At 40.1% G+C, this 26,073-nt stretch overlaps 1 protein-coding gene across 2 annotated transcripts in view; it reads right to left on the bottom strand.

The window, feature by feature from the left end:
• The window catches only part of ARFGEF1 (ARF guanine nucleotide exchange factor 1), a 183,909-nt gene that overhangs the window by 96,177 nt on the left and 61,659 nt on the right, over positions 1-26,073 (bottom strand). For both annotated transcript variants that reach the window (XR_014710184.1, XM_084618769.1), the window contains exons 2-4: positions 16,899-16,929; positions 7,350-7,506; positions 5,964-6,110 (exon numbers count right to left, since the gene is read on the bottom strand). Coding sequence is in view for 1 of the 2 variants with exons in the window: in XM_084618769.1 (XP_084474895.1) it covers positions 5,964-6,110; positions 7,350-7,506; positions 16,899-16,929 (335 nt within the window). In the remaining variant the exon portion in view is untranslated. The remainder of the gene's footprint in view (positions 1-5,963; positions 6,111-7,349; positions 7,507-16,898; positions 16,930-26,073) is intronic.

Here is a 26,073-nt window from a genome sequence, read left to right as displayed (position 1 = left end):
GTCCTCTCCCTGAAGCCAGGTATTTATCTAGTCTTTAAAAGATGAAGCCTAAGAAGTAGTTATGAACTCAGTTATTAGAGATCAACAACTTAGGCTAAGATGAATGGTTCAAAAATTGAAATTGAATAAAATTTTCTAGACTGAAAAGCTATAGAAGTGCCACCAAAGTGGAAAAAAACCCTCTTCAGATATCTGTCAAAGAGAGGCATAATCTGTCCAAGATAAGGCTTCACAATGTATCTGGTTTTGATTTTGTCTCCATTCCTGGAGGTGCTGTTTTTCATCATTACTTTTTGATGAGAAGGACTTGTACTACTCTTGATCAAATGAGGAATTCTATTCTGCACTCCCTTATATTTTGGGCACTCGAGTTCAGTGTCTGTCTCGATCTATTCTCTACAACACTGGTCATACAACCGCCCCTTTGTGTGTCAATTTCCATTTCTAGTTTGTAGTCAGATTCAGGTAAGTGAACTACTGAATTTCTTATTTAAGTTTGACTTTTTTTTTTTAATTAGACCTGTATACAGCAATTTTCCTTCAGGTTTCAGATGCAGAACACACAACAGCCTGTGAGAGGGATGATCAAACAGCTCCACGTAGGCTATTTAGGTTTTAACCAGGATCACACCAGAGTTTCAAAACCTTCTTCACCGGGCCCATCGCCTCAGGATACACACAGCTTCTTTGCCTTGCTTCAAATCATTAGGTGGATATACCACTCTGCTCCTTAGCTTCAGATGTGAAAATCACCTGAGTAACAGGCCAGAGGAGAGGCAGTAAAACAGTCTCGTTGATTGACAGCAACTCTTACACTCAACTCCGCTGGGATCAGCAGGAGAGTATCTCTTACAGAGACTTCTTCAGATTTTCTGAGATATGTTGGTGACACGTAGGGGAATCTTCAGGTATCAATTCTTATGTTTCAGATTCTCATATTCAGTTATGAGCTCCATATAGTTTTCCCTTACTTGGGGCAATTTTAGATTTAGTAAGAAAACTGCATGTTTACCACTGAACCAGTTTTAATCCAAATGAAAAATTAACATTCTATAATTAAATGTTCTGTTGTACGTTTGTAGAACTTGCATTCTCTTTTTAAACTGAATGATCCACAAAAGGACATAATGCTTACGTTACAATGAAGCAAACAGGGACAGGAGAAACAAGTTACAAAAATGCACAAAGAAGTGTTACATAAGTACTTACCGTTTTACAATGGCAATTTCCAACCTTTAGTTTAAAAACATAAGAAGATCTGTTTGTGCTTAGCAGATTTGGCTTAATGGTCTTTAAAAAAAAAAACAAAACACAGTTGAGGGTGGTTCTGAACTGAACCTTTATAGGGCAAGTCATACTTTCTTCTCAGTGAAGCCTGACTGCACAAAACACCCCAGCATTGGTGGGTTAATGCCAGACTTTGTAGTCTTCATTTGACCAGTAGAAGAGGTCTTTTCCTCTATGACAAGTATTATATTTCCATTGTCTGGGGGTATTTTCTGCCACAGGAAGACAAGACATACAACATAAGTAGTCCCAACACGTATTTCTGGCACACTGGTCTTGGGAACACAATCTGGTTTACGGTGAGAACAACTAAGAGGTTATCTGTTTACAGCACAATGAAGAAAGCATAGAAAGAATCTTTACTCAAGATTCAGTTAGCTAATCGGCACATTTATCTTTAGAGAAGACAATAATTAGCTAGCCACAGACCAACTTCTGGAAGAAACTTAAGGTCACAAGAACAAAAATTTAGCCCATACATAAAGTATATTGATAACATTTAGTTGATCATCAGATTGATGGCATATTTTACTTTATTATTGCATTTTATGCTTACAATCGTGTCTTCCAAGCCATGTTATCCTTAGGGCAAATGGGAAAACATTGAAAAATCTAGAAATGATAAAAAGGAGGCTAACTGAAGCTAGATACTCAGTTTTTAAAGAGCTACACTTATTTAAATGTAGAAGCCATTGCAATAATGAAACAAAGCTTTTATCCTCAATGTTCTTTCTATTCAGGAAAGAAGGATTTAATCATGGACACCATATCCTAGGTTCTGTCACCAGAATTCAGGACGAAACATAATTAGTCATCTACAGAGCAGACTTCTTTCTTGATTCAATTCTGAATGTTACATTTTTTTCTAATCTGAGTAACTTTTCAATAATCAGCAAGCTGTCCTATTGTCTTCACAAGTGAACCTAACCAGTTCATCAGATTTCCTAGCCTCAGTCTCCCCTCATAGATGTGAAGGATTGTTCTTTTCAGATAACTGGCTGTCATGTCTCTGGGTATGTAACAGTTTCTCTTGTAAAATGGATTTAACAACCGTATAAAATCCTAGTTTGATTCTGATATCTAATTTTCAGTTGTGAAATTAAATTACGTGTATTGTATTAAAGCCCCCCAATATAACATACACAAAATACATCTACTTAGTTTTAACTGGGGGCCTTCCACATCCCCAACTCTCAAAACTAAACCCACTATGAAAAGTCATCTCCCCCTAAACTGTGATATCAGATATCACAAACTAAGCAGTGTCAGCCAGTCACTAACTTGGAAGGAAAACCTCCAGAGAAAACCATATTCAAGGTTTTCAGAAAAGTATCTAATGCTAAGTTCCAGAGGCAATGTTTAGACATCTAATTAAGTACTGTAATATTCAAAAGTACTGAGCACCCAGCAGTTTCTTTTCAAGTCAACGGGAGCTGCTGGGTTCTCAATACTTTTGAAAATCAGGCCACTAATGGCTTATCTACCCAAACAAACACTTAGCTTGCAGCAAGCTAGAGTGGAAAGTACCCTGCACTAGTCTGCTGTGCATTAAATGTATCTGTGCATTCTGCTGCCACGCACTAAAACTTCCATGTAGCACTTTGATCTATCCCTCTTTGAAATGGGGTAGATCAAAGTGCATTATGGAACATTTAGTGTACAGCAGCAGGGTCCACACAGACATGTAGTATGCAGTAGACTAGTGAGAGGTACATTTACACTCCACGTGTCACAAACTAAGTGTTCATACAGATAAGTCCTTAAGTGATGTGGCAAATGCGCAACTGAGGCACTCCACCCTCTCCTAGCACTGAATTCAGTGTCACAGAATGACAGTGGAAAGCATTGTGCTGAAGTTTTATTGCTGTCCCTTCAGTTTTTCCCAATCATTCCATCTTTTTTCTAGCTCTCAGAATTGTTTTTCAATTAAAAACAAATATGAACCGCTCTGTTTTATTTTCACTCTATTATGAATGAAACCATGAAGAGTATTTTACTTTGAATCAGTCTCAAAATTTAACATATATTGACAGTAAATATTTGCTTCTGCCTTCCTCCTCCTACAGACACTAACTATGAAGACCACAAGCTTGCACAGAAGTCATTGCATACATAGCAGATTTCCTTTGCAGCAGTCTTATCACCCAATAGATTGCTTAGATGCCTAATTCACTCAAATTAGGAAGTTGTTTCATTTTAACCTTTCAGCTTATCGCTGATAACAGAAAGGGCTCTTGAAAAGTAAAAGTAAATTCTCCTAGCCATGCGCTAACAGATAAGGCTATGGGAATTTGTGGCTATGAAAGAGCCAAACGCACTCAGCACACAAATATCAGACCCCACCCTAAAAAGAAAAGAGAAAAAGCAAGGACATCTGCTTATGGGGCTATCTTTCTTACCCCTCCAATTTTCTTCTACAGAAATTGATACAGTTCAACTTTTTTGTTATGGATAATAGATATTATCTATGGAAAATTACATTAAAGTGTGAATAGAACTTCAGATTTCAAAGATGAAAACATTACAGAGGGCAAGCCATGAATGCAACCTTAGCCCTAGTACAGTGAGGCTGAAGACAAGGCAACTGATACACACATGCTGAGGGAGCCAGAAGGAAAACAGATTCAGAGCAGAGGACCTTCACACTATCATAAAAGGAAGGTCAACAGGTTCCAATTACTGAAAAATTAATTAATTGCCCAGACATGTCCCTTCAGCACAACCCCAACTGCTTCCCCTGCACAGGCTCTGTTCGGCAGCAGAAGCAGACAGGGCTCTGAGCCCCAAGGCTACATTGAAGAGGGAGCTCTGTCCAGCAGGGGGATGAGCATTCTGAGGTACAGCCTTCCACTCCTTGCTCACAGAGTTCCCACAAGCCTCCTACTAGAGGAAGATAACTGCCAGTTGGTGGCTTTTGCAGGTATAGATTGTGGGGGAGCAAGGCAGGCAGGGAATATGTTCCCAGCAGCTGAGACTGCCCACTGAGACAACCCCAGGGGTGAAAATAAGTTAGAGGACTTACCAGTATGCCAGAGTTCTGAGCAGGGGGCGTGGCCTCAACCGGAAGAGGTGTGGCCTTAAATCCCCGGGCCCTTTAAATCTTGATTTAAAGGGCCAGGGCTCCAGCTGCGGTAGTGGCGGCTGGGAGCCCGGGGCTCTTTAAATCACCCCCGAGCTACCAGCGGCAGAGGTGGCTGGGAACCCCAGGGCTCGGGGGCGATTTAAAGGGCCAAGGGCTCCAGCTGTCGCTACTGCAGCGGAGCCCCAGGCCCTTTAAATCACTGAGGACCGCTACCCCGGGGCTCTGGGCTCTGGCAGAGCTTTAAAGGGCCTGGGGCTCCACTGTGGTAGCAGCTGCAGTAGCCCCAGAGCTCTTTAAATCCCCGCCTGAGCCCTGCTGCCCGAGCCCTGGGGTAGTGGCGGCCAGGCTCCCTCGGGGATTTAAAGGGCCCTGGAGCTCCAGCTGCTGCTACTGCCCCGGCCCTTTAAACCCACTCCGGAGCCCCGCCGCCTCTACCCCAGGGCTTCAGCAAGCAGGGCTCCAGTGGGGATTTAAAGGCTCAGGGCGGTAGCAGCGGCTGGAGCTCTGGGGTCCTTTAAATCCCCGCCATTTCCCCCCCACATCCCTACCTTAGGGGTCGGGCAGCAGGGCGCAAGCGGGGATTTAAAGAGCCCCGGGGGGGGGGGGGGGGCTAGCAGTGGCTGGAGCTCCTGAGCCCTTTAAATCCCCACCTGAGCCCTGCTGCCCGAGCCCTGGGGTAGCGGTGGCGGGGATTTAAAGGGCCGGGGCAGTAGCAGAGGCTGGCACTCCGGGACCCTTTAAATCCCCGCCAGAGCCCCGCCGCTGCTGCCCCAGGGCTTTAAATTGCACTCTGGGAAAGCCGGTCCTGGTACGGTGCACTGGCTCTTACCGGTACGCCGTACTGGGGCGTAACGGCTTACTTTCTCCTCTGGACAACCCACACAGACCCCTTCTGACCCCAGCCCTTCAATGTGTCTCTGTCTTTGGACACTCTGATAACCCTGTTGGGGAAAACATCCCAAAGTTTGGGAACCTCTGCTTTTGACAGCACATGAAAAATACAGTTCCAAACAAAACAATGAAACACCTACATGCCCTTCCCTGTCTCAATTTCCTCACCCCTCTGGAGCGGTTCTTTGGGCTTAGATCAGAGTTCTCTGGGATATCCAAGACCCTCCCATCTTCTCCTCCTGCATACCCTTCTTTTTGGCTTCTGGTCTCTTCTCCTTCTCTAAAATGGCTAGTGAGAATCCTCCTTTTAGAAAGTTGATGTCCCCTCTGTCATGTGGCCCCCGAACAACCTCATCAGCTGCTTAAAGTCCCACCTGCAGCAATTCCTTCATCCAACTAGAGCTCTGTTGATGGGCTGTGAATTAAATTCCATCCAGTTGCCTGTAGACAAGGCTTCGTGTCATAATCATGACTCCATAGGCAGTGAGAGAGAAAAAGGATAACAGACATGTACTATCAGTATGCTAAGAATGGAAAGTAACACCTTATGAAACAGGGCTGGAGTGGGAGATGAAGAAAGCACTAAAATAAAAACTGAAATTGTGTTTCCAAATAAATGCTATGCTTTGAATCCTCAAGGACATGCATATTTTCTTGCTGTCATTACTATAATCATTTGAAACCGCATTTGGTCAGCAATTACCTTTATTATTTGTAGCTGAACCCCTTCATCTGTTTGAGGACCTTGAAAACAGCCACATATTGTCTCAATAATTCTATCGATTAATTTTTTGCCTGGAGCTGTACTGTCTGGAGCATTTCCAGTCAAGTGCCCATATGCTATAAGTTTCTGGAGGGAAAAAGAAAGGGAAATGCTAAATAAATGAATTTTAAAACCAACCTTGCAATTCAGTATGTAGATTCACATTTATAACGCAAATGAAGTCAGGATAATTACAACAGTGCAGTGTATCCCAAATCACAGTAAATTTCAAGCATTCTCAGAAAATCCTTCAAAAGCATTTATGTTCTTATCCAGCAACTGCAACAACACTCAGTATGAAGTTGATCAATTTAGCTTACCTAAAACATTACAATTTACAGTCTATAAACATTTACTCAAAATAAAAACTGTCTCAACAATTTTAACTGGATTCTGAGACCGACTCAAAAATTCTACAGATATTCACATTACATTTTTACCTATTGCATCTGTACTATACAATGTTATAATACACCCAACAGAAAGCAAGTTTACAGAATGCCTTTCAAGGCTGGCAAACATAAAATTGGAACCACTAGGTGTGTTTTGGTTTGCAAGTATTCAATAGTCTTTGCATGCCTGCTTCAAACCTTGTGAAAAGGAAGAGTATTCTAAAATAACAGAATTCTGTTCTCTGGAGCATTCCAGCCATGACAATACTTGTAAGTCTCAATAACCTCCCTACTCATAATAGAGAGAACAGACAGGTAGCATAGTGAGACTGTATGCCAGGTATGTATGTGCCTATGAATACAAATATATGCACTGGGTTCATTGTTCTCAGGCCATCCAGGGGAAGACAGACAGAATTTTTGGTGGACATCTTAAGCTTTTTTTCAGAACAACATTACAGGACCAAGATGGAAAGATTAATCTTCTTTACATGGGAAACCCACGTCATGGGCTCAAACTAGAGTATTTGTGAACCTCAAATTTTGACTATTTTACTGCAATTATGAAGAATATAAAATAAGTTTCACAGTAATATACCTGTTCTGGTAGCAGATGTTTAGAGAGTTGTTTTCTATACATGCACATTAATACAAAAGATTGAGGTTTGGGACAAATTACATTATATATAAATTAGTATACAATTAACTAGTTGTAGTTAATATAAAGTATATATATAGCTAGATATATTTTCTTCCTTTGTTCTTCAAAACTAGGGTACACTTGTCTGAAAAAAATCATACATTTTGGTTAGTATGTCCCATACAGTAGCTGAAAAAAAGACATTCTTCCTTAGTTACATTTACCCATCCCCTTCCCTCCAAACCAAACAAGATTTTCTTTCAGACAGTGAATAAAGCTCAGTTGTATACAGACCTGTAAACAATCTAGAGATGTACTAACAATCCTGGGGCACTTAGACTGGCATGCCAATTCGAATGGTAAGAAGTACTTGTCGGCTTCAATAAAGCTTGTCTTCGATTTCACTGGTGGAAGTGTGCTTGAACCAGGCTTTGCTTCTCCATGAGGGGGACTAAACAGAATAGTCTGATCATTACAATGTTACAAGTATCTACACTTAAGAAATCCTTCCATCATAATACTAGTTTTTCCCCTCATATTTTTCACTTGTTCTTAACCTCAAGAAGGGAAATGATACATTGAAAACTGATTTTTATTAACTCAAACTATCAGAACAAATTCAAGAGGATGGTAACTTGCAATACGTAAAGACAAAATCTGTAAAAACAGATTCTCAGTATGAATATAAACTTTGGTTCTACCTGAAAGATTCCTTTACTTAGGTCAAACAGGTTCCATTGATTCCAACAGTGGATCTTCAGGTGCTCTTGCTGATTAGGAGACAGGCAAACTTGTTTTCTTTGAACACAGGTGTAACCTACACATCTCCTGGGTGTGGTGTTCAGCCCCCTCTAGTGGCACTGAGACCACTTAGAAATTAATGAGTCTGCTCTACACCCTTAGCTAAGGGCCATATGGATTTTAGCTCATGCAGTAGAGGCTCACGCATTTAGCTCCAGAAGTCCCAGGTTCGATCCTGCCCGCTGACTACTGGGGTCTGTCACACAGGCACAGCCCCTCCCACTGAAAAGTCTGTACAACAGAACTTTCAGAGCTGTGAAATACTCCTTAGAATTATCTAGATAAGAACTTTGCTACTATAGAGTAAATCGTAACTCAGACAACATGGCTTATTGCAAAGCATGGAGACTAATGACTAGAACATCATGCTTTAAGATCCCTCATATCCTTTTGGCAATGTAAGCATTTGAAAGGTGAACCAAATCTGTGGACTTCCCTGACCTAACAAAATATGCAGATGAGAACAAAAATGATTCTATTCTCTTCCTCAGGCAGGTCCACAGACTATAAGAGTAGGAGTACTTGTGGCACCTTAGAGACTAACAAATTTATTTGAGCATAAGCTTTCGTGAGCTACAGCTCACTTCATTGGATGCATTCAGTGGAAAATACAGTGGGGAGATTTATATACACAGAGAACATGAAACAATGGGTGTTACCATACACACTGTAACAAGAGTGATCAGGTAAGGTGAGTTATTACCAGTAGGAGAGCACGGGCGAAAAAACCTTTTGTAGTGATAATCAAGGTGGGCCATTTCCAGCAGTTGACAAGAACGTCTGAGGAACAGTGGAGGGGGGAATAAACATGGGAAAATAGTTTTACTTTGTGTAATGACACATCCACTCCCAGTCTTTATTCTAGCCTAAGTTAATTGTATCCAGTTCCAGTTCAGCAGTCTCTCGGAGTCTGTTTCTGTAGTTTTTGTTTTGTTGAAGAATTGCCACTTTTAGGTCTGTAATCAGGTGACCAAAGAGATTGAAGTTTTCTCCGACTGGTTTTTGAATGTTATAATTCTTGACGTCTCGGTACTGTGGAAGCACTCCGCCGAGTTACTGCACTTAATGCACTTAGAGCATTTTCTGTGGGGGACACACACTCGAATATATAAAACCGATTTCTAAAAAAAACGACTTCTATAAATTCGACCTAATTCCGTAGCGTAGACATACCCTTAGGCTTGAATAAAGACTGGGAGTGGATGTGTCATTACACAAAGTAAAACTATTTTCCCATGTTTATTCCCCCCTCCACTGTTCCTCAGACGTTCTTGTCAACTGCTGGAAATGGCCCACCTTGATTATCACTACAAAAGGTTTTTTCGCCCGTGCTCTCCTACTGGTAATAACTCACCTTACCTGATCACTCTTGTTACAGTGTGTATGGTAACACCCATTGTTTCATGTTCTCTGTGTATATAAATCTCCCCACTGTATTTTCCACTGAATGCATCCGATGAAGTGAGCTGTAGCTCACGAAAGCTTATGCTCAAATAAATTGGTTAGTCTCTAAGGTGCCACAAGTACTCCTTTTCTTTTTGCGGATACAGACTAACATGGCTACTACTCTGAAACCAGACTATAAGAGTGGGATTCTTGCAGTAGTATCCACTTGAACATCCTTTGAACTGATTACAATAATTATATACAATTTCTTATAAAAACTGCAATTTTTGAACTATTATTTCATGTAGCACCTTCTTTTGAAGATGTCCACTAATATTTATATCTAGTATTTAGTGAAAGTGGAACATTAAGACCAGCCAGTTCTGCTGCATATCTCTTCATACAGAGTAAGGAGGATTTTCTAAATCTTTTGGTGTGTGCATATATCTGGGTTACATCTTCTCCTTAAGGTGACTTGGTGAGGGGCAAAAAGGAAGTGATCACAATTTCCCAAGTTCTGTGAAAGACTATTCATTTTTGCGGATGAAAGCTGAATTTGTCCTCAAAGCTATCTTAGCCTGGAGAAAAGTGCAGAACTACAAGGAAACAGATACATTTCTTGAAATGGTTCAAATTAATATTTAGGAAGCACTTCCAAAACTAAATTAAGGTACCAGAGCAGGGAAGAACACATTTGTTGTGGTGTTGTTCAAGCAGCTGCTTTAAGGAATTCCTTAATATTCAGGTGAGAATATATTTTCTTTTTACTTTATGTTTCCAGGATAGAGAACAGAGCCAGTACTTTGATATCTTATTTTAAAACCCACGAGGGGCTCCAGTTATACAGGTTACCTCTGAAGTCTGCTGACTAATTGGTGTAAGGAAAGATCAATACAATATGCTAATCTGTGGTACTTACTTTTAATGGGAGGCCTAATTCTGTACCTGAAAAATTGTAATAGCTCTCTTTCAGATTCATTACAAAATATAAAGGCACCCGTCTTGCTCCTATTAAAGTCACTGGCAAAACTTTCCTCTTCCAAAGTTTTGTGTGATACAAGGATTAAAAAAATCAGTTAAGAATTTTGACTTATCCATATGCTATACATAATGTCTAGATAAGATAATAAAGATAGTCTACTGTGCACTATGAAATTAAAATACCCACAGATATTTTCAGGTCACAATGTGCTCTAAACCACAGCTGTTTAATCCTGGAGTAACTCCACTGATTTCAAAAGTTAGGGCTTGATTTTTTTTTTATTTTATTATTTTTTTTAGAAGTGCTGAGCACTCACATTCATGGAGACATATATATGCTCTGCCTTTCTAAAAATCACTTACTGTGGATTTATACAGATAAAATCAAGACGAGGGTCTGCTTCATGGAATTTGAATTGCCTGTAAAACTCCATATAATTAAAGACATAGTACAATACATTGAATTAGAGATAAACGTTTTCCCCCATATTGTTTGACAAGTAGAACTGCTTTCTAAGATGTGCAGCGATGCCCGCTTTATGATGTAACCCAGTCACTTGTTGGAGGAGATTAAATAAACATATTTTGTAGAAAACATTCTTGCAATCTGTATTTATCTATATTCGGTAGCTGCACCTCTGAGTCATATCTCACTGCACTGACACAGTTAAAGGAAACACAAATACATCTAAACTTAAAAGAAAAAAATTCCCTGGAGAAGTCTCCATGGCCCTTAATACAAAATACTGTATTTGAATCTTCACCAGTTTAAGAAGTGAGCTGGATTAGCTGATATTGTTCTTGAACAAAGCATCGTTGACACCACCCCAAGTTTCCCTTAATTCTTAGTCTCCACCATTCAAAATAAAAAAAAAAAAAAGGGGGGGGGGGAGAGCTAGATTCTATCTTTTTCAATTCAACGTTTGGATTTTTACAAAATCTGCAAGAGATGCAGTTTTCCCTGATATTGTTTTCTTAGAGGCTACCTCCTCAGAGATTCCTCCACATTCTGAGCTCATTTGAAATTCCCATGCAGGCCATTTCCTCTTAAGAGGAAGAGGTCAGATCTCCTTTGTCCACCTCTGGTAGGGCTCTGAGGGAGGTACACACTATTCCTGCTGTAGGGTGTTAGCACACTCTGTGGATCTAGCCTAGGAGATCTCAAGGATTCACTATCATGCCACTTTAAGGTCAGGTTCTGAAAAATTAGATAGATTGGGTAGCTTGGGGGGGGGGGGGGGAAGAGGGGAGGGGAAGAAACAGTACAGGGAAACCCTGTTCAGTGGGAGTTCAATATGTAAGCCACATGGATGGAGTCTCAAAGAAATATTAAGGCCCTGCCCCAGCATAGCCTGATGAAAGAGGTCACTGCTGTTGCTTGATGCTTAGGAAGCCCCTTGAAAAGGAGCTGCATAACCATAATGCTCCACTTGTCTCCTAAGACAGAATCTTCAGGTAGGCTCAACTACTGCTGATGCTTGGAAAGAGCAGGCAGATCCCCTGCAAGGTGATGTTGTTTACACAGATGAACATCCGAGTCAGAAGGGTTTCACAGACCCAAGAGGAGACCTCTGCTGAGTTCACAGTTAGCTCATGAGCAGATTAAGTTGTCTGAAGCAACAAGAAAGACTTGCTCCTGCTTGGGAGTCCACCATGAGGGTTGTGGTTACACACAAAAAACAGCTGAGGCAGACCTGGCAGCTAGTTTAAAAAGGGGCCTAGGAAACTTTTGTTACACACAATGTATCTTGTCCTGGCTTACGTCACTGATACTGGGTAGTATTTGGCACTCTTCCTCCATTAGTAGCAGGGTAGATAAAAACAATGAGTTTTTTTAAAACATTGTCTTTTATTTTGCTATTTAAATTTTTTTTTAAATAAACCTGTTTAAAATTAAATCTGAATGTAGGTCTTAGAACGTTTTCAATTAAACTTACTACTATCTCTTGTTTGTGATTAAATATTTAAATAAAAAATAAATATGCTGAATCCATGAGCCTCTACGAAAAGCTTTGTGTTAAAGGTTGCTTTTTTATATAAAGAAAGAATCAGGGGGAAACATCGAATTTTTGAGGTCAAACCTTATAAATATGGTACAATAGGTTATATGCTGTATTAAGGGCTCAATCCTGTGGGAGACCCATGGGCTGTGCTACTGGATGCACAGCACTGGCAAACTCATCACAGATGTTGGGACCCAGCCTCTGACTCCAGGAGACACCATTGTTTATCTCATCAGGATCATCCACTGAACCCACCTGGGTGTCTCATACTCCCTATTTTATAGCTTCTTCCTGCTTGAGTTCGGATTGGCTCCTTTCTAAAATTATGAATATTATGACTCCGCCAAGCATGGAAACTTGCTCTCTAGCTCATGGAAAAGCACTGATCTACCAGCCCTTGCTTCTGGATGGTTCTGGGCACTTGAAGTAAATGGCCTTGCTGTCTTCTTGCATATGTCCAGAGAGAGATATAAACAGAAATCCATTAGTTTCTCAACTGCCTCCCTCTCTGTCTCTAAACAAATAAAATATTGCAGTGCAGTCTAATGTGGGTTACACAAGCAAAAGTCTCAGATTGTTGTTTAATATTTTGTTTTTCTGGGGATAGGAGTGCGGTGGGGAATTATGTAACAAGGGAGAAGGAGCAGAATGCGAAAACAGAGAGGAGCAACACTGGTGTCAAAGCAGGACACTGTGGGAAGAAGGGACAACATTTTTCAGAGTGCTTCATCTAGTGTTGATTTCAACACCTGGAAACTGGAGAAAAAAATGTCATAGTTTCAGGTTGTAAAAAGATGCTATTTGGGAATATTTCAAGAAATTCCTGCACCTCTGGGTAAAAAAGGAACTCCTGCCAAATGTAAACAGTGCAACAAAGATATAAGGCCTGGTCGTCAGAATGAAACATTATGAAAAATGCTCCTCAGGAGGCAATGACTTAAGATGATGATGTGGACACATCTGAACAATCTGCATCAACTGGTTAGTAAAGAATGCTGCAAAAATAAGTTATGGACTGTTTACCATGTCTTACTATGCTAGCAAATTATATAAAGCAGTCAACATCAGACTAAAGAGAAATACAGAAAATATGCTGAATATAGGAAACCTATTTCCATAACCTTGAACAAACTGCAGAAAAATTGCTGCAATACTGCTGATGCTATTGAAATTTATAAAGAACTTCCAGAGACACTGCAGAAAGAAATACCCAACTACAAAGTTAAATTGCAGGAAGTAAAGAAGTGGGTGGATCAAGCGCTTACTCCACCTCATTTTCTTGCCAATATTCTCAGCCCAAAGTGTGAGGGTTCATGCTTAATGGATGAAGAAGATGCTTCTGCTATGACTTGGGCATCTAATAATCACCTATCAGTCATGCTAACCATAATAAATTTCAGGGCTGGAGCTGAACCATTCAAGCGGTACGTTTGACAATGATGTTTTAAAGAGAGTCACACCATTGAAGTCACTAGCTAACTGGAACCAGATGTGTTGAAGTATTAAACCAGCTTTTCACAGCAGTAGCCTCTTAGAATATTTTCTTCATTTGGACTGATTCATTCAAGGTTGAGAAATCAATTGGGAGGTGAAAAGATAGGAAAACATCTCTCTCTCTTCCAGTCTATGAATAAAAACAAGGAGGAAGAGGATATCTACTATTTTTAAAAGTCTTTAGGACAGCCTAAGTAACTTAGAAGACTGGTGTCTCATTTTCAAGAGACTTAGATGACTAGGAACTTAAGCTCCAGTCACTTTCACTTAGGCATATTTGAAAATTTTCCCAGACTGACCTGAAATAGGAAGTTTAATTCACGGACTACAATTAATCCTTCTGTTCCTTTAATAAATCATGTGAAAGTGAACATGCTTTGATAAGAGAAGCTTATATATCCAAAACATTAAAGGTTTTGCTTAATAAAACTAAATTTTATTTACAGTTGTGTGTTTAATTAAATTCCAGTTAATTTCCTAATAAAGCAGCTTGACACAAATCATGAGCAAAAAGTTAATTATAATAATTATAATAAGCAATATAATTCACCATAATTTTCTAATAAACTAAAAATGTACAATTAAGAATCTGAAAATACTAATCTAATTGATTAAATAAATGTATAGCTATAGTATACCCTCCTAGATAGCAAAAAGATATACCAAATCTACCATAAAGTCTTTATTGAGCTGTAAATCAACATGGTTTTAATGGTTACACCAATCAATGAGAATTCACCTTTCTTTAGAAAATAACTGAAGTACAAATGGAAAAGTTGATTAAAATCGATAACTTTAAATGAGGCTTTCCACTCGGTGATTTAAATCATAGTTTACATTGTGGCTTTAAATCGATCCACCCTGACTAGTACCAATCTTAAATAAGAAGCATGACAGGCATTTCTTGCCCCTGATTTCCCTGAATGGATTGGGGTCTGCCCCAACAGCAGATCAAAGCCATACAACACCTCAAAGAAAAATTTTCAAAAGGTTAATCAGACTGTGGAGTTAATTATTAACTACCTAGATATCCAATGTGAGATAAGAAAAGGAGTTTAAAATTAATTTTGGAGAAAAATAGGAAGTTCCTCTGTCCTAATGCTCTGCAAAGGAAGATCTTCTACCTCCTCTGCAGCCAAAGACAACTGATAACTCTTTGGTAGGAGGGGTACATCCTACATCCATAGCTAACAAGTCTATATGCCTCCAAAGCAATAAAGGAAACTGAAGATCCACTATTAGAATCTTTAGACATGCCTGAAAAATATATAAACAAAATAAAAATCTATTTACAAAATATTTCATCATAGGTAAGCATTATATGTACACTACACACACAAACAAAACTACATACTTACAAAACAACTATGTTAAAAACATTAAGGCTGCAAAGCCTAACACTCAAAAACTATAAAATGTCAGAATTGAGGTTGCACATGCAACCTGGATGAGGCCCCTTTGTGCATATGCATTGTGATAGTCTTTAATTACATGATCACATACTATTTTTCCACAGGATTCCTGCCTCATTCAGTGCACAAGATGGATGATGCTCACTATATAAAAAGCTATTTAATATTTTGTTCTATCCTCATTGTTCAATGTGTGGTTGCATATCTTATTTACTGCACACTATTCAAATATGCTATGAGAACAGAATTATTAATTTCCTCATGGACTTTTCTATGGTGCTCATCTGAGTGCTTCAGAAACATTAATTTATTTTTATAACATTTCTGTGAGGTGCAGGAGGGGACTCAGACAAAGAGAGTAAGAAGGTAAGATAAGAAGTGTCTACACATTTTACAGAGTGGTAGCCGTGTTAGTCTGTATCAGCGAAAACAACAAGGAGTCCTTGTGGCACCTTAGAGACTAATCAATTTATTTGGGCAGAAGCTTTTGTGGGCTAAGCTTATGCCCAAATAAATTGGTTAGTCTCTAAGGTGCCACAAGGGCTCCTCGTTGTTTCTACACATTTTAGATGCCCAATTTGAGGAGCCTAGGGTCTAATTTTTCAGAGTACAAAGCAAAATGCAATAATTCATATCTTCCAAAGCACAGTTGCCCTTGCCTTCAGTTGCAGCTATGAGTGAGTATTCAACATTGCTACAAATCAGACCCTGGGGTCTCAAGATGGACATTCAGAAAATGAGGAATGCACAATTACTGGCCTCTGAAAAGTTTGGTTTAAGTGACTTACCTAGGATCGCATGGGAACTCTGTGGCAGAGGACAGGATAGGATCCAAATCCCCTGGGTAGAATTCAACTGCTTTAACCATGAGAGCATTATCACTCTTCTCCTGCTTCATTCACAAAATACCATCCAGTTTCTGCAGCAAATGAGGCGGGAATCCTACAGACAATAGCCTCCTTCACTACTCAGCTCTCATTCATCCCTAGAACACAGCTCATCGTGTGCACTGAATGAGGCAGGAGTTCTATGTATCATATAATTAAAGACTATCATAACAAATGCCCAATTTGCCAGGGTGTTCGCAGATTTGCTGACAGCAGAGCAACACAGACTCTAGAAGCTTGGATTCTATTCCAACTTCTGGAGGGAATGTTCTCTAATGGTCACAGATCTTTCTATACATTCTGCATGTGTCCCATTCAGCCTGTCCTAGATCCGTCTCCCTACCCCTGACTCCTCAACCCAGTGCCAGTCTCTTCCTTTAGCCTACCCAATCTCTACATCCCAATCTCCTTGCTCAGCCAGTACTAGTCTCCATCTCTGGGCTCCCCAGCTCAGTCTCCCTGGAGCTCCTTGCCCAGCCAATCCCAGTCTCTCCCTTCCTTGGTTGCTCATCTAATCTCAATATCTGACCCCAGGGTCCCATCCCAGTTAACTGCCCACAAAGCCAATCCAAGTCTACCTCCCACATGGTCCCTACCCCAGTCTATTCCTTCCTCCCCCCACAAGCCTTCAAATCTTTCTGCTCTCACTCTAAGTTATATAACAGCTGCAACAGACAGGAGTGGCAGTTGCAGGCAAGCTCCTGAGTATTATGCATCGCACAAGAGATGTTCAGCACCTTTCAGGATGAGTCACCATATGGATAATGTTATATGCTTAAATTCATAATAAATACTATACAAGTGTCTATATGACTACTCTTCCTATTTTCACAAGACAAATTATTTTTGCTCAATAAGAGGAAGAGAACTATTACATACCTTTGTTTTTCTGTTTCAGCTTTTATTTCCTCTGTAAAAGGAAACAGTGAATTAGAATTCTGATAATAAAAACATAGTTATGGAAATATTAATATGCACAGTCACTCTAATTCTATATTTGTTAAGAGGTGGAAAGTCAAACTTCTATTTGGACTAACACCACGTTTGTGAACCAAATTTCAGTTTAAAACAGCAACCACTATCATGAGCAGTTCAAGTGTTTCTATAACTCGTTTCTTATCTAATTTGCAACTAATATATTATTAATGCAGTATCAAAACCAAGATGAGCCAAATCTCTATTTTCCAAGTAATTTATTATTTAAAGTAGTGCCCAGTTGCCCCAAACAAAATCAGGGCCACCTTGTGTTAGGCACGGTTTCAATACATAGCCTTTGTCCCAGACAGCTTACACAAAGATATAAAAGGGTGGTGGAGAAGATTGCAGTCAAAACAAGTATACATAAAATGGTTTTTAATCCTTTGAAGACAAACAACTCTAACTGTTTTATCAATCTATGCACTGTATCCTATCTTTGCAACTTTGCAAGTCTGATTTATGAATGAACAGGAAAACTACATTAATGACTTCTATCAGTTTTACCTATAAAAACTTTCTCACTTGTGCTCTTAAGAAACTGATTATACAGACAATTTTTCCTTTCTGAATATACAACTGGTTGCAAACAGCTGCTCACATTGAAGCAATGACCTGGAGCAAAAACATACTCCTGTAGCATTTCCACTTCAGACATGATATTAAAATAAATCATTTTTAAATTATTGCAACTTAGAAATAATGGAAGAAATAATATGAGACTTTAATCCTTTCCCCATCCTTCATATAATCAGGTCAATGATATATAAAAAATGCTTAATTTTGCCCAGTATTTTAAATGTCTAGACTCTAGACATTGTGACAAAATATTAAACAATTGTGTAGTTAATTTTAAGAAATTATTATTATTTATTATTATAAATTATATAATTATTATAAATTATTTTATATATATAAAAATCTTCAGATACCAGATTACTCAAGATTCACAATAAAGTAAACTGTAACATCTTTCATAGGAAACACATGGTGTTTACCGGGCATTAAGGAATCTGATTTCCACAGAATTTGCTCTGGTTACAGTAGGGAAAGACATGGACAGTTGAATAATAAAATTATATAGGATCAATACATGAAATCTTATTAATATTCACCACAGAAAAAGAAAATGATACTGATGTATCATTAGAGCAAAGTTTCCTGTTCTAATCGTAAGCATCGATCAAACATGCATAGAGTATTTGGGGGGGGGGGAGAGACACCCTTCATTCACTCATGACATTTTTCTTCAGTTAGAAATGATAGAAAAATAAGACTGCATTACAATTTACCTTTGAACATGATCATTAACCAGAAATGATGTCGTACTTTAGCCTCACATGCACTGAATTATTTGAATTAAGCAGCCACCCCCTTTCTCCATAAATGAGATTTATTATTCAGAAGTTGCATTTCTCAATTGTGCACACACAAAAGTTGCTATCTTTATAGTTGAACAGTTCTGAGTATGTACAAATTGTATGAACTTCTAGTTTTTTCCTTTTTAATTTCAAAATGGAAATTCTGATTTGCCACAAGACAGAGCTAGAGGTTTGGTATTTGCAGATTCTTACTGATTAGGAAGTTAACATTTCTCATTAAACTCACTTATAGCAAAGCTATTTCATATCTCAGTGTTCCCTCTCTAGTTTAAACAAATATTAAATTCACTTACAAAACTATTCTTAGTCAAGAGAATCCTTCCCGAGCTAGATAAAATTTTGTTTTCCCAAGGATTCTATTTCATTGCGTAATAGATACAATCACAGTAACATTAAGCCACTCTTTGTTAATTTTTATGACAAAATTAAACTGAGTTGTATATGTTTAGAGAACAGAGGGAAGCCTGCCAAATGTTGAGGAAAACTTAAGGTAATGCTTCCAATAAACAGTGAATACCAGTTTGAAATCTAATAGCGCTACTTCTGGAGTGGCTGGCATTCCTTCTCTTCTCCCAGTTAGAAAGAACAACCGGGTGGCTAGTTTCATTAGTGAAAATCCCACCAGAAACTGATTTAATTCTTCAATTCTCAGGACTTGAAAAGAAATGTATGAAATACATACTGGCAAAGGTCTAAACCTACTAGCCAGAGGCCAAAAACATAAAAGATATGGGAGCAGAATTAGGGGTAACACCTAGGAAGATGCATTAATTATTGGAAAAAGGGGATTTCTACCAGGGTGCTTTGCCTAAAGTCTGCAGCATCTTCATATCAGTCTCGACCTACTACCCTATCGTCCTATGAGACATCCGATCATTTGAAATCTTTTTCTTTTGTTGGTGGAAGGAGAAAGCTCTTTTTTCCTCAGTCATCTTTGGAGCCTTCCCTTACTTTACCTCCACCCCCTTTTCTGGGTTCTTCTCTCGATGAATAAATAATTCTAGAGCATTCCTTTCTGCTATTGGTAACTTCACCAAGAAACTGAAAACTAATATAACTGTTAGTTTCACTTCCATCTGCTGGGTTTCCAACTGCAGCAGAGAAATCAACCAGTCTTGTCAGATTCACTTTGTATTAAAAATTAGGGTAACTAACCTATTAGGACAGGGGAACTCAAAAAAGCCAAACAGCTTTGTCTACGTGGGCATCTGAGTAACACTGGGGGTGTCATAAATATAAAGGGAAGGGTAAACCCCTTTGAAATCCCTCCTGGCCAGGGGAAAGCTCCTCTCACCTGTAAAGGGTTAAGAAGCTAAAGGTAACCTCGCTGGCACCTGACCAAAATGACCAATGAGGAGACAAGATACTTTCAAAAGCTGGGAGGAGGGAGAGAAACAAAGGGTCTGTGTCGGTCTGTATGCTGCTCTTGCCAGGGACAGAACAGGAATGGAGTCTTAGAACTTTTAGTAAGTAATCTAGCTAGGTATGTGTTAGATTATGATTTCTTTAAATGGCTGAGAAAAGAATTGTGCTGAATAGAATAACTATTTCTGTCTATGTATCTTTTTTGTAACTTAAGGTTTTGCCTAGAGGGGTTCTCTATGTTTTTGAATCTAATTACCCTGTAAGATATCTACCATCCTGATTTTACAGGGGGGATTTCTTTATTTCTATTTACTTCTATTTTTTATTAAAAGTCTTCTTGTAAAAAAACTGAATGCTTTTTCATTGTTCTCAGATCCAAGGGTTTGGGTCTGTGGTCACCTATGCAAATTGGTGAGGCTTTTTATCCAACATTTCCCAGGAAAGGGGGGGGTGCAAGTGTTGGGAGGATTGTTCATTGTTCTTAAGATCCAAGGGTCTGGGTCTGTAGTCACCTAGGCAAATTGGTGAGGCTTTTTACCAAACCTTGTCCAGGAAGTGGGGTGCAAGGTTTTGGGAAGTATTTTGGGGGGAAGGACGCATCCAAACAGCTCTTCCCCAGTAACCAGTATTAGTTTGGTGGTGGTAGCGGCCAGTCCAAGGACAACGGGGGGAATATTTTGTACCTTGGGGAAGTTTTGACCTAAGCTGGTAAAGATAAGCTTAGGAAGTTTTTCATGCAGGTCCCCACATCTGTACCCTAGAGTTCAGAGTGGGGGAGGAACCTTGACAGGGGGAAAAGTCTGGTTTTTATCCTTTGCAGTGAAATGACAGGATATGAAGAGGTGGCATCCTGTTCAACTTGGTGGAGGCAGAGACAAGAAAAAATAGTTTATAAAGGCCTTTAAAAATTTCTCTCTCTTCACAATTAATGTGTTCAGTTTCTAAATCTATATTTGTTTTTATGATTATGTCTAAGTTATGAAAAGAAGTTCTGACCGGTGAAGTTGTGCTAATTAATCACACTGTCATGTTATTGGTTTCAGAATTACAATCCAGAATTTTTAAACCTGTTTTATAAATTACATTTCAATAGCCAGCAGGAGGCATTTCAGTTCTGGACCAAATGGCTTAAAAAACAGACCTAGTCCAGCTCTACAAAAATCTGTTTATTTACAGAAAACAAGCTACATGATTTGTGCAGTTTTGCCACTTTGAATTTTAAAAAAATCTAACAGCAATTTATTTTAATGCTTTATTTATCCTCCAGAAGCTCATTTCAGAAAGCCAACAAGCATATTGTATATCAATACAATAACAATACATCAACTATAATGAACAGTTTGTCATAACCAGTGATATCTAACTCTTCCGATATTTTCATTAAAACATGCTTTCTGATGAGGCTTTCTTCCGGCAGCTCACGGAAGCTACTAGATTGCATGCCCTGATTCTCATGGGTGACTTTAATTTTCCTGATATCTGCTGGGAGAGCAATACAGCGGTGCATAGACAATCCAGGAAGTTTTTGGAAAGCGTAGGGGACAATTTCCTGGCGCAAGTGCTAGAGGAGCCAACTAGGGGGGGTGCTTTTCTTGACCTGCTGCTCACAAACCGGGTAGAATTAGTGGGGGAAGCAAAAGTGGATGGGTATCTGGGAGGCAGTGACCATGAGTTGGTTGAGTTCAGGATCCTGACGCAGGGAACAAAGGTAAGCAGCAGGATACGGACCCTGGACTTCAGGAAAGCAGACTTCGACTCCCTCAGGGAACGGATGGCCAGGATCCCCTGGGGGACTAACTTGAAGGGGAAAGGAGTCCAGGAGAGCTGGCTGTATTTCAAGGAATCCCTGTTGAGGTTACAGGGACAAACCATCCCGATGAGTCGAAAGAATAGTAAATATGGCAGGCGACCAGCTTGGCTTAATGGTGAAATCCTAGCGGATCTTAAACATAAAAAAGAAGCTTACAAGAAGTGGAAGGTTGGACATATGACCAGGGAAGAGTATAAAAATATTGCTCGGGCATGTAGGAATGTTATCAGGAGGGCCAAATCGCACCTGGAGCTGCAGCTAGCCAGAGATGTCAAGAGTAACAAGAAGGGTTTCTTCAGGTATGTTGGCAACAAGAAGAAAGCCAAGGAATGTGTGGGCCCCTTACTGAATGAGGGAGGCAACCTAGTGACAGAGGATGTGGAAAAAGCTAATGTACTCAATGCTTTTTTTGCCTCTGTTTTCACTAACAAGGTCAGCTCCCAGACTGCTGCGCTGGGCATCACAAAATGCGGAAGAGATGGCCAGCCCTCTGTGGAGATAGAGGCGGTTAGGGACTATTTAGAAAAGCTGGACGTGCACAAGTCCATGGGGCCGGACGAGTTGCATCCGAGAGTGCTGAAGGAATTGGCGGCTGTGATTGCAGAGCCACTGGCCATTATCTTTGAAAACTCATGGCGAACCGGGGAAGTCCCGGATGACTGGAAAAAGGCTAATGTAGTGCCAATCTTTAAAAAAGGGAAGGAGGAGGATCCTGGGAACTACAGGCCAGTCAGCCTCACCTCAGTCCCTGGACAAATCATGGAGCAGGTCCTCAAAGAATCAATCCTGAAGCACTTGCATGAGAGGAAAGTGATCAGGAACAGCCAGCATGGATTCACCAAGGGAAGGTCATGCCTGACTAATCTAATCGCCTTTTATGATGAGATTACTGGTTCTGTGGATGAAGGGAAAGCAGTGGATGTATTGTTTCTTGACTTTAGCAAAGCTTTTGACACGGTCTCCCACAGTATTCTTGTCAGCAAGTTAAGGAAGTATGGGCTGGATGAATGCACTATAAGGTGGGTAGAAAGCTGGCTAAATTGTCGGGCTCAACGGGTAGTGATCAATGGCTCCATGTCTAGTTGGCAGCCGGTATCAAGTGGAGTGCCCCAAGGGTCGGTCCTGGGGCCGGTTTTATTCAATATCTTCATAAATGATCTGGAGGATGGTGTGGATTGCACTCTCAGCAAATTTGCGGATGATACTAAACTGGGAGGAGTAGTAGATACGCTGGAGGGGAGGGATAGGCTACAGAAGGACCTAGACCAATTGGAAGATTGGGCCAAAAGGAATCTGATGAGGTTCAATAAGGATAAGTGCAGGGTCCTGCACTTAGGACGGAAGAACCCAATGCACAGCTACAGACTAGGGACCGAATGGCTAGGCAGCAGTTCTGCAGAAAAGGACCTAGGGGTGACAGTGGACGAGAAGCTGGATATGAGTCAGCAGTGTGCCCTTGTTGCCAAGAAGGCCAATGGCATTTTGGGATGTATAAGTAGGGGCATAGCGAGCAGATCGAGGGACGTGATCGTCCCCCTCTATTCGACATTGGTGAGGCCTCATCTGGAGTACTGTGTCCAGTTTTGGGCCCCACACTTCAAGAAGGATGTGGATAAATTGGAGAGAGTCCAGCGAAGGGCAACAAAAATGATTAGGGGACTGGAACACATGAGTTATGAGGAGAGGCTGAGGGAGCTGGGATTGTTTAGCCTGCAGAAGAGAAGAATGAGGGGGGATTTGATAGCTGCTTTCAACTACCTGAAAGGGGGTTCCAAAGAGGATGGCTCTAGACTGTTCTCAATGGTAGCAGATGACAGAACGAGGAGTAATGGTCTCAAGTTGCAGTGGGGGAGGTTTAGATTGGATATTAGGAAAAACATTTTCACTAAGAGGGTGGTGAAACACTGGAATGCATTACCTAGGGAGGTGGTAGAATCTCCTTCCTTAGAGGTTTTTAAGGTCAGGCTTGACAAAGCCCTGGCTGGGATGATTTAACTGGGAATTGGTCCTGCTTTGAGCAGGGGGTTGGACTAGATGACCTTCTGGGGTCCCTTCCAACCCTGATATTCTATGATTCTATGATTCTATGATTCTATGCTTATGTCCAAACAGGGATACCTATCCAAGGAGAAAGAACCATTTTCTATACTGCAGGGAATCAAGATATGGAATGAGCAGTGATCTCTCTCAATAAGCTGTCATCTCTCCTCCCTTCCTGCTTCAGAACAAAAGAAGTCAGAGTCTTCAACCACTATCCAAACAAAGGTACCAAAAAGTCCTCCAAAGTGAAGTGACCCAAACCAGCAGACTACGAGGACAGGTGGGTGGTAGAGGCATTGTGTCAAAAATCTAAAGAATTTATCACGGAATACACTATGCCTCTAGGCCCCTCCCATTAAAACAGGAGACTGTTAACTTCTTGTGCCACAGTATCCTGAGAAAATGGGAAGAAAAAGTAAATTGTGTAATTGAACTCAACAGGAACTTTCATAAACTCAGCAGCCTTTACTCTATAGTATTTAGGCACAGTGGGTCAAACACACTTTGTCGGTTATGTATGAGTAAATACCCACCACACTTCCCAGTCAGTTATTCTCCCACAACATAAACATACTTTGGACAGCTGAAAATGGTCTGAAGCAGCACATAAAAAGCAAATTATTAAACCCTCACTTTATACACAGCACAACTTGATCCAGATGAGTGCAGATGAGTTTCACCTCTGCATCTAGTTTTACATATGGAAGGGCTGCAGAGAAAAAATGGCATAGCCTGTTATTTTTCCTACCGAGACTGCCCATGTGTCAAGCACTCATTCTGGGCGTCTGCTCTAGAAGACACAAAAATACATAATCTGTATTACACAAAAATAGGGAGAAGCTTGTCAATAAAAGTACAAAGGCAGAGAAAAAAGGGGTAGGAGAAAACAATAAAACAGAACAGAAAACTGGAGGAAGAGACCAAAAGGAAAGGGGATGCAGAAGGACCCAAAAACAAAACAAAAAAAACAGGAGATAGACAATGTAAGAGGAGATGACCAAAAGTTTTGATTGTGGAAGCTGGTCTGTGTACGTGAAACAGCTTTCTAACCATGGTTAGTCAGTCTCTCTTCCATTCCTCCCTAAAAAACACACACATGAATATCTCCACTTTAGGTTCCAACTCTGAGAGCCATTCTGCTTGTTGATTCCATTACGTGGCCCCTGTTTTGTTAGACTATGAGACCTCTGGGGAAGAATTTCTTCTTTAGCAAACTTCTCCAACTGCACAGCACTATGTAAATAGATAAAAAGGACACAGGCAGATGGGGAAAGAAAGAAAGAAAAAGAATTATAGTGAGGAAGAGAAAGATCAAATAGTAGTGGTCTCACTATGCGTTGCCTCACATTTTATTCCTCACTGAGAACAATGTAGTGTAAAAAAGTGAGCTGTCAGAACTGTATGTTTTTGTACTGCTGTAGATAATCAGTAACAACATTTTTTCCCCTATTTAACCTAAAACAGATCTTGTAGATAGAAGGAAAATTACAGTAAAATTGAGAGACCATTCAGCCCGTAGGTCTTTCCATATGCTATTTGTTTTCTGACATTTATTGACACTTTCCTAAAGTCTTCAGAGAAACTAGAAAAGTTACTATTTCATGGCTGTCTCTCAACTCTCAAACCAGAATGAACCAGATTAACCAGAATGGTGACCAAGAGATACATGACAGACATGGCAAGGTACAAGCTAGTGAAATAAAGCCTTCCCCATGAATCTGAGTGAGATTTCCACAGTAAGGGAAAACACAGTTAGGCTGATAACAGTGAAGGGCCAGATCACTCCCTCTCATGAGGGAAAACACACACACACACAGAGCCCAGGAACTGGAAAATTCTGCTAAATTACCCCTAACATAATTATAGATTTGGGAGTGGAAGGGAAGGAGAAGAAAAAAATTGGGGTGGAATGGGCAGGGATTCAGCTTCTAGAAGCCACAGATGTGCTGGAGGCCTGTGGTATCAGCATAGAGGCCCAGAACTTCTGCATCAACTCTAGGATTACCTGCCAGCACTGTTCAAGTGAAGCTACTGAATTAGTTCGGAAAAACCTCTCAGAGGGTTATATTACATAAAGGCGCTCTGCAAAAAGCCAATATATCCTCAGGTGGTATTAACTGAGCTACACACTCTGCTTGGTTGGGAAGGATGGCAGAGAGGCAGAAACATACATCCCACTCCCCATGAGCCCCACAATATCCACACATAAATCCTCTCCCCTAAAGACGGCTCTAAGGCTATGTCTACAGTTGGAGCTGGGGTGCGTCACTTCAGCTCGCGTTGGATTTCCTGTCTTCATTAAAACAAAAGGGTAGCTAATACTACAGTTAATATCACAACGAAAAGTCACATATACTAAACAGAACAAAAATGGGTATACATATTATCTACTATTGAACAAGTACTGATTGAACAAGTCAATATGAAAATATATTTTTACTGGTAAAGATACAGAATGATTTATACTATAACATGGAAAACA

This window comes from Lepidochelys olivacea, assembly GCF_965140295.1.
Source record: "Lepidochelys olivacea isolate rLepOli2 genome assembly, chromosome: 2".
Lineage (NCBI taxonomy): Eukaryota > Metazoa > Chordata > Testudines > Cheloniidae > Lepidochelys > Lepidochelys olivacea.
The sequence above is the reverse complement of the archived record's forward strand: the minus strand, read 5'-3'. Positions and strand labels throughout refer to the sequence as shown.